At 47.7% G+C, this 13,687-nt stretch overlaps 1 protein-coding gene across 1 annotated transcript in view; it reads right to left on the bottom strand.

Annotated features, from left to right (window-relative positions):
* Positions 1 to 1,772: 1,772 nt before the first annotated feature.
* Positions 1,773 to 13,687, bottom strand: part of LOC121562174 (voltage-dependent T-type calcium channel subunit alpha-1H-like) — a 65,668-nt gene continuing 53,753 nt past the window's right edge. The window contains exons 23-27 of the mRNA XM_045219228.1: positions 6,151 to 6,322; positions 3,531 to 3,676; positions 3,315 to 3,403; positions 2,767 to 3,184; positions 1,773 to 1,874 (exon numbers count right to left, since the gene is read on the bottom strand). Coding sequence (XP_045075163.1) covers positions 1,773 to 1,874; positions 2,767 to 3,184; positions 3,315 to 3,403; positions 3,531 to 3,676; positions 6,151 to 6,322 — 927 coding nt within the window. The remainder of the gene's footprint in view (positions 1,875 to 2,766; positions 3,185 to 3,314; positions 3,404 to 3,530; positions 3,677 to 6,150; positions 6,323 to 13,687) is intronic.

Here is a 13,687-nt window from a genome sequence, read left to right as displayed (position 1 = left end):
AGATGGAGGGGTGGGGTTAGAGATGGAGGGGTGGGGTTAGAGATGGTGGGGTGGGGTTAGAGATGGAGGGGGTGTGGTTAGAGATGGAGGGGGTGGGGTTAGAGATGGAGGGTGGGGTTAGAGATGGAGGGGGTGGGGTTAGAGATGGAGGGGGTGGGGTTAGAGATGGAGGGGGTGGGGTTATAGATAGGTAGAGCAGTGTTCTTAAACTTCGTCACCCTAAAATAAACAAACGTTTCAGTCCACAACCTAGTCTAGGGTAAGGTTATAGTAAGGTGTGGTTGGAGGGGGGGGGTCTATCTCTACAGGTGGATATGGCCTGAGTCTGCTGGAGAGATGCATGATACTGTCACAGCCCCGTGCACAGCAGGTTAGGTATATATACTGTATGTAAAACAGGCCGACCAGGTGGATTACAGGTGCACCTAAACGTGACTTATCTACCCGACCCTCAGACAGGGCTGACTGGTTCCTGGAACTAGCTAGGAACACCATTAGTAGAGTTGTGTTGTAGGGTTGGGGAACGACACATTACTGCACTCTGGATACAGGTGGTCAGTTTGGTTCTCTTTAGTTATCTACACAAACACATCCCAGTCCTCCTCTCCTCTCTTCTTCTCCTCTTCTCCTCTCTTCTCCTCTCCTCTCTTCTCCTCCACCTCTCCTCTCCTCCACCTCTCCTCTCCTCTCCTCTCCTCCCACCTCTCCTCTCCTCTCCTCTCCTCTCCCTCTCCTCTCCTCTCCTCTCCTCTCCTCTCCTCTCCTCTCCTCTCCTCTCCTCTCCTCTCCCTCCTCTCCTCCTCCTTCCCTCCTCTCCTCTCTTCTCCTCATTTCTCCTCCCCTCTCTTCTCCTCCTCTCCTCCTCTCCTCTCCACTCTTCTCCTCCTCCTCTCTTCTCTTCTCCTCCTCCTCTCCTCTCCTCCTCCTCTCCTCTCTTCTCCTCCTCCTCTCCTCTCCTCTCCTCTCCTCTCCTCTCCTCACCGTAAACCTAATCTCATCCCCTGCAGAGGGTGCCAGACCCAGTCAAGGCTAAACAGTTGACTTCACTCAAATTTGGTGAAGAAACTTCCAAGCTTGAAAAATAAAAATAAAGTAACAGCATATACTTTTGGTTTACATTATGTTAACTCAAAAAAAAAACACGAGTTCAAGATTAAGAACTGGTTTCCTTGGTAACTTTTTGAGTAAAGTGACCTTGCTAGCGAACGGTGAACAGTGTTCAGATGAGGCCTCCTTTGATCCCTTTAAATAAAAACATACATTCACAAGAGGACAACCGAACAAAACGACCAACTGGACAGTTCAACTCGTTTTTTTTGTGTGAAAAAAACATTATAGATCTCTAGGAAAAAAATGTATGTGCATAATGCATAGAGTTATTTCATCCATCCCAGCAAATCAAATATTTTCTGTATTGTACAATGTGAGATACACAGAACACACACTGCTCTGTCTGTCTGTCTGTCTGTCTGTCTGTCTGTCTGTCTGTCTGTCTGTCTGTCTGTCTGTCTGTCTGTCTGTCTGTCTGTCTGTCTGTCTGTCTGTCTGTCTGTCTGTCTGTCTGCAGATAAAGACATGTCCATCAACATCCATGACAGAGAGCATCTGACCAGACTGATGCATATAGGATAAAACACACGTGTCCCCCCCCTCCGCTCCACTGTCTGTTCTGTCTGAGAGATCAATGTGATCATGGACCAGGACAGGAAACAGGAAGTAGGAAATATAGGAAGTAGAGCTCCTGTAAAGGACTTGAAGGAGCACCGCGCCCATCACTTCATGTAAGGGTCAGAGGTCAGCCAGGCGCTGGTTCCTGATTGGCTCACGTGAGAGGGCAGAGTGTCGGAAATGTTTGTTCCTGATTGGCTGGCTGGCTGGTGTGAGGAGTGTTAGAAATACTTTGGCTACAGATTTATGTGGCTTTAGTCCTGGTCCTGAACTAAACAACACTGAGTTACTACCACATTATCTCTCTCTCTCTCTCTCTCCTCTCTCTCTCTCTCTCTCTCTCTCTCTCTCTCTCTCTCTCTCTCTCTCTCTCTCTCTCTCTCTCTCTCTCTCTCTCTCTCTCTCTCTCTCTCTCTCTCTCTCTCTCTCTCTCTCTCTCTCTCTTCTCTCTCTCTCTCTCCATCCAACCGGTCACTGTCCAGATCAGGCCACACCCTCTGGATCGGGTTTAGGCTTTCTGACGAATCCCCTTCCTCGTACCAGTACCAGGCTCTGCTCTCATTGGGCAGTTCTCCTGTTCATCGAGCTAAACCCTGCCCCTCTGTTAAAGTGCGAGGGACTTGTGGCTGGGTCATTGCTCGATAGGCCAGCGGACATGCCACTCACGTATATGTGCTCTGGTTGGTCGAAGGTGAACTGTGGGAGGGGCATGAAGTCACTGTAGAGAGAGGAAGGTCTAGTGTCGGAGTTCAGGGGATGGGTGTGTGTGTGGGACTGGGTGTGTGTGTGGGACGGGGTGTGTGTGTGGGACTGGGTGTGTGTGTGGGACGGGGTGTGTGTGTGGGACGGGGTGTGTGTGTGGGACTGGGTGTGTGTGTGGGACGGGGTGTGTGTGTGGGACGGGGTGTGTGTGTGGGACGGGGTGTGTGTGTGGGAATGAGGTAGGGTGTGTGTACGAATAAGACTGGGAGTGTGGGGCAGGCTGTGTGTGAGTGTGTGTGTCGGTGTGTGTGTTGCTGAGCGAGGGAGAGTCTGTACGAGTGTGTGTGTGTTAGTCGGTGTGCGGTGATGTGTCGCCGTTAGCGTCGGCGTGTGTGCAGGCGTCGGCGTGTGTGTGTCGGCGAGGTCGTAGGAGGGCGTCCTGCGTCTCAGCAGCGTGTTGCAGTCTGCCGGCGGCTCCTCCGAGGGCGCACGGCCTGGTGAGCCACGTGGGGGGTGGATGGAGATGCAGGGTGGGCTCATCCGCTTCTTCCCGTGACTTCTGACCTCTGCCCCCTCCCCTAGCGGCGGGTCCTCCGGAGGGGACGGGCAGATCTCCGTGGAGTGTCGTCGCTGGTCGTCAGGACGACGGGGTTCATCCAGGAAGCCCTGGGTGTCTACGCTGAAGCCCTTCCTCGGGTCATGACCTTTTAGGCCCGCCCCCAGCAGGCTGAGCGCACTCCCTCGGCTCCTCAGGGAGGCGGGGGAGACGGGGGAGGCGTAGGGGGAGAGGGAGTGACACCGCCCACTTCCATGTCTGTCCCACCAATGGCGTGCAGAGCTGGTGATGTGACACACCTCCTCGTCGGCGGGGTCCGAGAGGGAGGAGGGAGAGGGGGGGCAGGGGGAGAGCAGGGAGGGGGGCCGGGGGAGGCGGGTGGAGAGACAGGGGGAGAGGGGGAGGGTTGAGAGGGGGGTCCTGTCTCTCTACTGAGTCAACACTATGAACCTCCACTGAGTCCACCTTCACAGCTACCTGGAACACAGAGAGGACACAATGGGAAATATTTGCCACAGTTTTCTGGTGGTAGACCAAGCATGGTGTGTGTGTGTGTGTGTGTGTGTGTGTGTGTGTGTGTGTGTGTGTGTGTGTGTGTGCTCACCTGTCTGCGCAGCCCCCTGGGCGAGGGCCTTGGCGGGGCGATGTGAGGGGGGGTGAGGACAAGTGGAGCAGGGGGAGGAGGGGGAGAGAGGCTGGACAGCGGAGCCTGTTCTTCCCACGTCTGGGAGTAAACAGACGTCACAGAGCCTGAGGAGAGAACACCGACACTAAAACTCAGAGATCAACATTTGTTTTCCCTCTAAAGTGGTCTGAACTAGACCACGTTATGTGACTGTAAGTCGCTTTGGATAAAAGCGTCTGCTAAATGGCATATTATTATTATTATTATTATTATTATTATGTTACCCGTCTTTCTCACTCACGCCAAACAGATTTCTCCTAAAGGTGTCTACACAACAGGACCGGCATGGGGTATGGATTCAGCGAGACTGAAGTTCGTTCTGAGGTATAAAACCTGCAAGCTGCTACAGTCAGTGAACAGGAGTCATTGGGTCAGGGCGTGTATCACTTAGCATGACTGTCTCTGGGGCTAACATGCTACTAGCATCCAGGGGCTGGAACCGGTTGAGGGAACAGAACAGAATTCCGGAAAAGAACTACATTTTTTTCCCAGGAACAGAACCAGAACCAAGAACAAAAGTGATCCATACTGTTCTGGAACAGAACCATTATTTTTAAAAAGCATGGGCACCGGTTAATAACGTTATTTTACGTTCCGGCCATTTCCCACAAAAGAAAACGCAACAAAGCGCCTATGCAAAGCCCTCACTCAGAAACGGATTCCAGCGTCTGCCCCTCCCCTCCCACTGCCCCTCCCCTGCCCCTCCCCCTCCCCTGCCCCTCCCCCTCCCCCTGCCCCTCCCCCTGCCTGCCAGCTGAAAATCTTTGCCAGTGTGTGTGTAGGCCCCTCCCCCTCCCTCTGCCCCTCCTCTCCCTCTCCCCCTCCCTCTGCCCCTCCCCCTCCCTCTGCCCCTCCCCCTCCCCTTGCCCCTCCCCCTCCCTCTGCCCCTCCTCTCCCTCTCCCCCTCCCTCTGCCCCTCCCCCTCCCTCTGCCCCTCCCCCTCCCCTTGCCCCTCCCCCCTCCCTCTGCCCCCTCCTCTCCCTCTCCCCCTCCCTCTGCCCCTCCCCCTCCCTCTGCCCTCCCCCCTCCCTCTGCCCCTCCCCCTCCCTCTGCCCCTCCCCTCCCTCTGCCCCTCCCCTCCCTCTGCCCCTCCCCCTGCCCCTCCCCTCCCCCCTGTAGCTACTGACGTTACAGATTAATTAATTAATGACAGATTTATAATTAGAGAAGAATGGATTAACTTTTTCAATGCTAGTTAAGGATACTATAGTTATCCCTTTTCACATTGGATTTATTAACTACAAAAAGGTAAGACATGTTTTTAATTTGTATTTTACCAGTTAAGTTGACTGAGAACACATTCCTAATTTATAGCATAGTTTTGGGTCTCCTCCTCCTCACAGAGGAAGCGGTTTGGGTTGCCGACCTTCCCCTGCCCCAGGTCCCGTCTTTCTGAGCTGTCCACAGTTTTCTCCACCCCATCCCCACTCTGTTCCTGGTCGTCAACCACTCTGTTCCTGGTCGTCAACTACTCTGTTCCTGGTCGTCACTGGTTTCGCCGGGCAAAGTGATTGAATGGGATCCATCTCTTGATGCTCCTGGACACATCATCAGTGATTTTATGCTTTTTAAAGTTTTAATTCTTTAATAAGAGTATGGTTGCAAAACTAGCTCCCGAGTGGCGCAGTGGTCTAAGGCACTGCATCGCAGTGCTAACTGTGCCACTAGAGATCCTGGTTCAAATCCAGGCTCTGTCGCAGCCGGCCGCGACCGGGAGACTCATGGGCGGCGCACAATTGGCCCAGCGTCGTCCAGGGTAGGGGAGGGAATGGCCAGCAGGGATGTAGCTCAGTTGATAGAGCATGGCGTTTGCAACGCCAGGGTTGTGGGTTCGATTCCCATGGGGGGCCAGTATAAAAAAAAAAACTGTAAGTCGCTCTGGATAAGAGCGTCTGCTAAATGAGAAAAATGTAAATGTAAAACCAAATAATGTAATCTATGGCAATCTATGGTAACTTTGCTAATTTATACTAGAATAATTTTTCAAAAAATGTATTCATATAAAATATTCATTTTTTTCTTAAATCTTTATATCTGTGTCCAGTGTCTAGTGGATAGACCATACGGTTCAAGAGGAAAATAGCCCAAATGAATGAAAAAAAAAGCATCAAAGCAACAATGGCATTATTTTCAATGAACTGCAGCTCTTCCAACTATTGACCTTTTCACAACTGCCACCAGTTTGGCGCCAAAATATTTACAACAAAGACATATTGACATAGTCAAATAAATAAAAAAAGTGTGTAAAAATAAAAAGGATATTTCATGCTGAAACCCTCATATTAAACACAAACGGTATTCACTACGTTTATCGGGGTTGTATTTAGGAGAATGTTTACCATCTTTGTCATTGTGATTTTAAAAATATAAAATAGCTTATTTTATTATCGGATATATTTAACATGTTATGAAAATTCCATGAAATCCCTGAAAGTTTCCCAAAATTCCGGTAGTTTACTGGTAAACTTTGAAAGTTACCGGTAATTTACCCTCCCTTTGCAACCCCTAAATAAGAGTGTGTGTGTGTGTGTGTGTGTACCTGAGGCTTGGTGCAGGAGGCTGGTGTGATCCTCCTGTAGAGGGTAGGTGGCGCTAGCAGGTCGTACAGGAGGAAACATGTAGCTGTCGTTAGGGAGGGAATGCATCCTGGATACGGACATCTTCCTTGGTGACAGAAGCTCCTCCTCCTGGCTGCACTGGCGTTCCTCCTCCTGTAGAGGGAGACATGACCAGCTACGTTAGGCTGTGTGTGTGTGTGTGTGTGTGTGTGTGTGTGTGTGTGTGTGTGTGTGTGTGTGTGTGTGTGTGTGTGTGTGTGTGTCCAGTTTAGGGTTGCAAAGTTCCGTTAACGTTCAACAAATTCCCCCGGTGTGCCAGAAATCCTGGTTGAAGGATTCCAGATATCCTGCTTATTTCCTCCTGATTCTGGGAACCATCCAACCAGGATTTAGGGAACACCAGGGAATTTATTGAACACATTTTGCAACCCGAGTCCAGTTCACTGGAGAGCTTATAGAGTGCTGCACTAGCAACACAACACCAATAAAGCCAGCGGTCCAGTTGTCCCTACAGACTACATTTTACTTTTTAGTCCAGAGCGATTGACAGTTAGTGAGTGCATACATTTTTCATTCTGACTATAGACCATCTATACTGCGTCAGCACACTGACTGGACTGGAGGGAACACACTCAACTGCAAACACTCAGTCAGCACACATCCACTGTTCTCTCTCTCTCTCTCTCTCTCTCTCTCTCTCTCTCTCTCTCTCTCTCTCTCTCTCTCTCTCTCTCTCTCTCTCTCTCTCTCTCTCTCTCTCTCTCTCTCTCTCTCTCTCTCTCTCTCTCTCTCTCTCTCTCTCTCTCTCTCTCTCTCTCTCTCTCTCTCCCTCTCTCCTCTCTCTCTCCCTCTCTCTCTCTCTCTCTCTCTCTCCCTCTCTCTCTCTGTCTCTCTCTCTCTCTCTCTCTCTCTCTCTCTCCTGCCCGTAACCATCCTCTAGTCTAAGTGCTGTTGTTTAACATGTTTAGAGCCTTGTGTTTTACCTCAGTAAGCTGTTGTTTAACATGTTGAGTCTTGTGTTTTACCTCAGTAAGCTGTTGATTAACATGTTGAGTCTTGTGTTTTACCTCAGTAAGCTGTTGTTTAACATGTTTAGTCGTGTGTTTTACCTCAGTAAGCTGTTGTTTAACATGTTTAGTCTTGTGTTTTACCTCAGTGAGCTGTTGTTTAACATGTTTAGTCTTGTGTTTTACCTCAGTAAGCTGTTGTTTAACATGTTTAGTCTTGTGTTTTACCTCAGTAAGCTGTTGTTTAACATGTTTAGAGTCTTGTGTTTTACCTCAGTAAGCTGTTGGTTAACATGTTGAGTCTTGTGTTTTACCTCAGTAAGCTGTTGGTTAACATGTTGAGTCTTGTGTTTTACCTCAGTAAGCTGTTGTTTAACATGTTGAGTCTTGTGTTTTACCTCAGTAAGCTGTTGGTTAACATGTTGAGTCTTGTGTTTTACCTCAGTAAGCTGTTGGTTAACATGTTGAGTCTTGTGTTTTACCTCAGTAAGCTGTTGTTTAACATGTTGAGTCTTGTGTTTTACCTCAGTAAGCTGTTGGTTAACATGTTTAGTCTTGTGTTTTACCTCAGTGAGCTGTTGTTTAACATGTTTAGAGTCTTGTGTTTTACCTCAGTAAGCTGTTGGTTAACATGTTGAGTCTTGTGTTTTACCTCAGTAAGCTGTTGTTTAACATGTTCAGTCTTGTGTTTTACCTCAGTGAGCTGTTGATTAACATGTTTAGTCTTGTGTTTTACCTCAGTGAGCTGTTGTTTAACATGTTTAGAGCCTTGTGTTTTACCTCAGTAAGCTGTTGTTTAACATGTTTAGTCTTGTGTTTTACCTCAGTAAGCTGTTGTTTAACATGTTTAGTCTTGTGTTTTACCTCAGTAAGCTGTTGTTTAACATGTTTAGTCTTGTGTTTTACCTCAGTAAGCTGTTGTTTAACATGTTTAGAGTCTTGTGTTTTACCTCAGTGAGCTGTTGTTTAACATGTTTAGAGTCTTGTGTTTTACCTCAGTAAGCTGTTGGTTAACATGTTGAGTCTTGTGTTTGTCACGATCGCCAATGAAGTATGACCAAAGCGCAGCGTTGGGAGTGAACATCTTGACTTTAATAATCACACGAGAATACAGAACAAACCACGATCGTGAAGTCCTCAGTGAATACTACTGAACAATGAACAAAAACCCACAACCATAAGGTGAACACAGACATTTAAATATGGCTCCCAATCAGAGATAACGAGCCGACAGCTGACACTCGTTACCTCCGATTGGGAGTCACTGACCAAACATAGAACGCGAACACCTAGACACTACCCACAGTACACAACACACGGAAATCTACACACCCTGACTAAACACAAAAGTCCTAGAACCAGAGTGTGACAGTACCCCCCCTAAAGGCGCGGACTCGCGACCGCGCCTAAATACAAGCAAACAGGGGAGGGCTGGGTGGGCATTCCTCCTCGGCGGCGGCTCCGGCTCCGGGCTTGCTCCCCACTTCCTCTCCAACCCCCCAAAGTACCCCTGGTCCTGTCTAGCCCCGCTGGCCGGAACCGGACTGACGACACGCGCCCCTGGCTTGGTGCGTGGATCCTGGCTGGACGGCTCTGGCGGATCCCGGCTGGACGGCTCTGGCGGATCCCGGCTGGACGGCTCTGGCGGATCCCGGCTGGACGGCTCTGGCGGATCCCGGCTGGACGGCTCTGGCGGATCCTGGCTGGACGGCTCTGGCAGATCCCGGCTGGACGGCTCTGGCGGATCCTGGCTGGAAGGCTCTGGCGGATCCCGGCTGGAAGGCTCTGGCGGATCCCGGCTGGACGGCTCTGGCGGATCCTGGCTGGACGGCTCTGGCGGATCCTGGCTGGACGGCTCTGGCGGATCCTGGCTGGCGGACGGCTCTGGCTGGACAGGGCTGACGACGCACCCCGTAGGCTCGGTGCGTTGAGCAGAGACAGGCCGGGCTGGGCTGGTGAAACGCACCACAGACTTGGTGCGGGGCGCAGGAACAGGCCGAGCTGGGCTGGCGACGCACCCCGTAGGCTTGGTGCGTTGAGCAGGAACAGACAGAACCGCACTGGGGACACACACCCCTGGCCCTACACGGGGATCAGGAACGGGCCGGACCGGACTGGAAACACCCCCAGTACCTCTCGCCGTGCCTCCACACTTTCCATCCCCTTCGTAACCAGTGGCCCCCCTTAAACTGGCGGCCATATCTGCCAACCTCTTGCACTCCTCCGGGCCGTACACCTTCTGCCCCGACGTCGTGAGCCCCCCTAAAAAATTTTTCTGGGGGTCTCTCCTCTCGTATTCCAACTGCTGCTTGGTCTCGTTGTGGTGGGTTTTTCTGTCACGATCGCCAATGAAGTATGACCAAAGCGCAGCGTTGGGAGTGAACATCTTGACTTTAATAATCACACGAGAATACAGAACAAACCACGATCGTGAAGTCCTCAGTGAATACTACTGAACAATGAACAAAAACCCACAACCATAAGGTGAACACAGACATTTAAATATGGCTCCCAATCAGAGATAACGAGCCGACAGCTGACACTCGTTACCTCCGATTGGGAGTCACTGACCAAACATAGAACGCGAACACCTAGACACTACCCACAGTACACAACACACGGAAATCTACACACCCTGACTAAACACAAAAAGTCCTAGAACCAGAGTGTGACAGTGTTTTACCTCAGTAAGCTGTTGTTTAACATGTTCAGTCTTGTGTTTTACCTCAGTGAGCTGTTGATTAACATGTTTAGTCTTGTGTTTTACCTCAGTGAGCTGTTGTTTAACATGTTTAGAGCCTTGTGTTTTACCTCAGTAAGCTGTTGTTTAACATGTTTAGTCTTGTGTTTTACCTCAGTAAGCTGTTGTTTAACATGTTTAGTCTTGTGTTTTACCTCAGTAAGCTGTTGTTTAACATGTTTAGTCTTGTGTTTTACCTCAGTAAGCTGTTGTTTAACATGTTTAGAGTCTTGTGTTTTACCTCAGTGAGCTGTTGTTTAACATGTTTAGAGTCTTGTGTTTTACCTCAGTAAGCTGTTGGTTAACATGTTTAGTCTTGTGTTTTACCTCAGTGAGCTGTTGTTTAACATGTTTAGAGTCTTGTGTTTTACCTCAGTAAGCTGTTGGTTAACATGTTGAGTCTTGTGTTTTACCTCAGTAAGCTGTTGTTTAACATGTTCAGTCTTGTGTTTTACCTCAGTGAGCTGTTGATTAACATGTTTAGTCTTGTGTTTTACCTCAGTGAGCTGTTGTTTAACATGTTTAGAGCCTTGTGTTTTACCTCAGTAAGCTGTTGTTTAACATGTTTAGTCTTGTGTTTTACCTCAGTAAGCTGTTGTTTAACATGTTTAGTCTTGTGTTTTACCTCAGTAAGCTGTTGTTTAACATGTTTAGTCTTGTGTTTTACCTCAGTAAGCTGTTGTTTAACATGTTTAGAGTCTTGTGTTTTACCTCAGTGAGCTGTTGTTTAACATGTTTAGAGTCTTGTGTTTTACCTCAGTAAGCTGTTGGTTAACATGTTGAGTCTTGTGTTTTACCTCAGTAAGCTGTTGTTTAACATGTTCAGTCTTGTGTTTTACCTCAGTGAGCTGTTGATTAACATGTTTAGTCTTGTGTTTTACCTCAGTGAGCTGTTGTTTAACATGTTTAGAGCCTTGTGTTTTACCTCAGTAAGCTGTTGTTTAACATGTTTAGTCTTGTGTTTTACCTCAGTAAGCTGTTGTTTAACATGTTTAGTCTTGTGTTTTACCTCAGTAAGCTGTTGTTTAACATGTTTAGTCTTGTGTTTTACCTCAGTGAGCTGTTGTTTAACATGTTTAGAGTCTTGTGTTTTACCTCAGTAAGCTGTTGGTTAACATGTTGAGTCTTGTGTTTTACCTCAGTAAGCTGTTGTTTAACATGTTCAGTCTTGTGTTTTACCTCAGTGAGCTGTTGATTAACATGTTTAGTCTTGTGTTTTACCTCAGTGAGCTGTTGTTTAACATGTTTAGAGCCTTGTGTTTTACCTCAGTAAGCTGTTGTTTAACATGTTTAGTCTTGTGTTTTACCTCAGTAAGCTGTTGTTTAACATGTTTAGTCTTGTGTTTTACCTCAGTAAGCTGTTGTTTAACATGTTTAGTCTTGTGTTTTACCTCAGTAAGCTGTTGTTTAACATGTTTAGAGTCTTGTGTTTTACCTCAGTGAGCTGTTGTTTAACATGTTTAGAGTCTTGTGTTTTACCTCAGTAAGCTGTTGGTTAACATGTTGAGTCTTGTGTTTTACCTCAGTAAGCTGTTGTTTAACATGTTCAGTCTTGTGTTTTACCTCAGTGAGCTGTTGATTAACATGTTTAGTCTTGTGTTTTACCTCAGTGAGCTGTTGTTTAACATGTTTAGAGCCTTGTGTTTTACCTCAGTAAGCTGTTGTTTAACATGTTTAGTCTTGTGTTTTACCTCAGTAGGCTGTTGTTTAACATGTTTAGAGTCTTGTGTTTTACCTCAGTAAGCTGTTGTTTAACATGTTGAGTCTTGTGTTTTACCTCAGTGAGCTGTTGTTTAACATGTTTAGTCTTGTGTTTTACCTCAGTAAGCTGTTGTTTAACATGTTGAGTCTTGTGTTTTTCCTCAGTAAGCTGTTGTTTAACATGTTTAGTCTTGTGTTTTACCTCAGTAAGCTGTTGTTTAACATGTTGAGTCTTGTGTTTTACCTCAGTAAGCTGTTGTTTAACATGTTTAGTCTTGTGTTTTACCTCAGTAAGCTGTTGTTTAACATGTTGAGTCTTGTGTTGAGTCTTGTGTCTACCTCAGTAAGCTGTTGGTTAACATGTTTAGTCTTGTGTTTTACCTCAGTAAGCTGTTGTTTAACATGTTGAGTCTTGTGTTTTACCTCAGTAAGCTGTTGTTTAACATGTTGAGTCTTGTGTTTTACCTCAGTAAGCTGTTGTTTAACATGTTGAGTCTTGTGTTTTACCTCAGTAAGCTGTTGGTTAACATGTTTAGTCTTGTGTTTTACCTCAGTAAGCTGTTGTTTAACATGTTTAGTCTTGTGTTTTACCTCAGTAAGCTGTTGGTTAACATGTTTAGTCTTGTGTTTTACCTCAGTAAGCTGTTGTTTAACATGTTGAGTCTTGTGTTTTTCCTCAGTAAGCTGTTGTTTAACATGTTGAGTCTTGTGTTTTACCTCAGTAAGCTGTTGTTTAACCTGTTTAGTCTTGTGTTTTACCTCAGTGAGCTGTTGTTTAACATGTTGAGTCTTGTGTTTTACCTCAGTGAGCTGTTGTTTAACATGTTTAGTCTTGTGTTTTACCTCAGTAAGCTGTTGTTTAACAGCACAATCACCTTCTCTCCCCATCTCTCTTCCCTCTCTCAGTAACAGGGGCGCTGCATTATCGATCAGCTAGACCACTACGCTCCTTGTGTTAGCCTTCTCCTTCTCTCTGTCTTTCTCAGCATTCTCTCGGTTCATTTCCCCGTACTAAGAGTCTGATCAGGTACAAGAGGCACCATCTGAACTTGTCCAATAAGAACACAGATTTTCCTTTTACTTTGCTAAGCTTTTTTTGTTACGGTATGCCCCTACTGAACAGAGCCCTGGTGTCTGACGTCTGACACTCTCACTACTGTTCTCCACCTATCACCGATCTCTGATCTGTCTGACCTGACCAAGGTCTCTGATCTGTCTGACCTGACCAGGTCTCTGATCTGTCTGACCTGACCAAGTCTCTGATCTGTCTGACCTGACCAGGTCTCTGATCTGTCTGACCTGACCAAGTCTCTGATCTGTCTGACCTAACCAAGGTCTCTGATCTGTCTGACCTGACCAGGTCTCTGATCTGTCTGACCTGACCAGGTCTCTGATCTGTCTGACCTGACCAGGTCTCTGATCTGTCTGACCAGGTCTCTGATCTGTCTGACCAGGTCTCTGATCTGTCTGACCAGGTCTCTGATCTGTCTGACCAGGTCTCTGATCTGTCTGACCTGACCAGTTCTCTGATCTGTCTGACCTGACCAGTTCTCTGATCTGTCTGACCTGACCAAGGTCTCTGATCTGTCTGACCTGACCAGGTCTCTGATCTGTCTGACCTGACCAGGTCTCTGATCTGTCTGACCAGGTCTCTGATCTGTCTGACCTGACCAAGGTCTCTGATCTGTCTGACCTGACCAAGGTCTCTGATCTGTCTGACCTGACCAGGTCTCTGATCTGTCTGACCTGACCAGGTCTCTGATCTGTCTGACCTGACCAGGTCTCTGATCTGTCTGACCTGACCAGGTCTCTGATCTGTCTGACCTGACCAGGTCTCTGATCTGTCTGACCTGACCAGGTCTCTGATCTGTCTGACCAGGTCTCTGATCTGTCTGACCTGACCAGGTCTCTGATCTGTCTGACCAGGTCTCTGATCTGTCTGACCAGTTCTCTGATCTGTCTGACCTGACCAGGTCTCTGATCTGTCTGACCTGACCAGGTCTCTGATCTGTCTGACCTGACCAGGTCTCTGATCTGTCTGACCAGGTCTCTGATCTGTCTGACCAGGTC

Source organism: Coregonus clupeaformis, unplaced genomic scaffold, assembly GCF_020615455.1.
Source record: "Coregonus clupeaformis isolate EN_2021a unplaced genomic scaffold, ASM2061545v1 scaf2160, whole genome shotgun sequence".
Lineage (NCBI taxonomy): Eukaryota > Metazoa > Chordata > Actinopteri > Salmoniformes > Salmonidae > Coregonus > Coregonus clupeaformis.
Note: the sequence above shows the minus strand (reverse complement) of the source record. Positions and strands in the feature narration are given on the sequence as shown.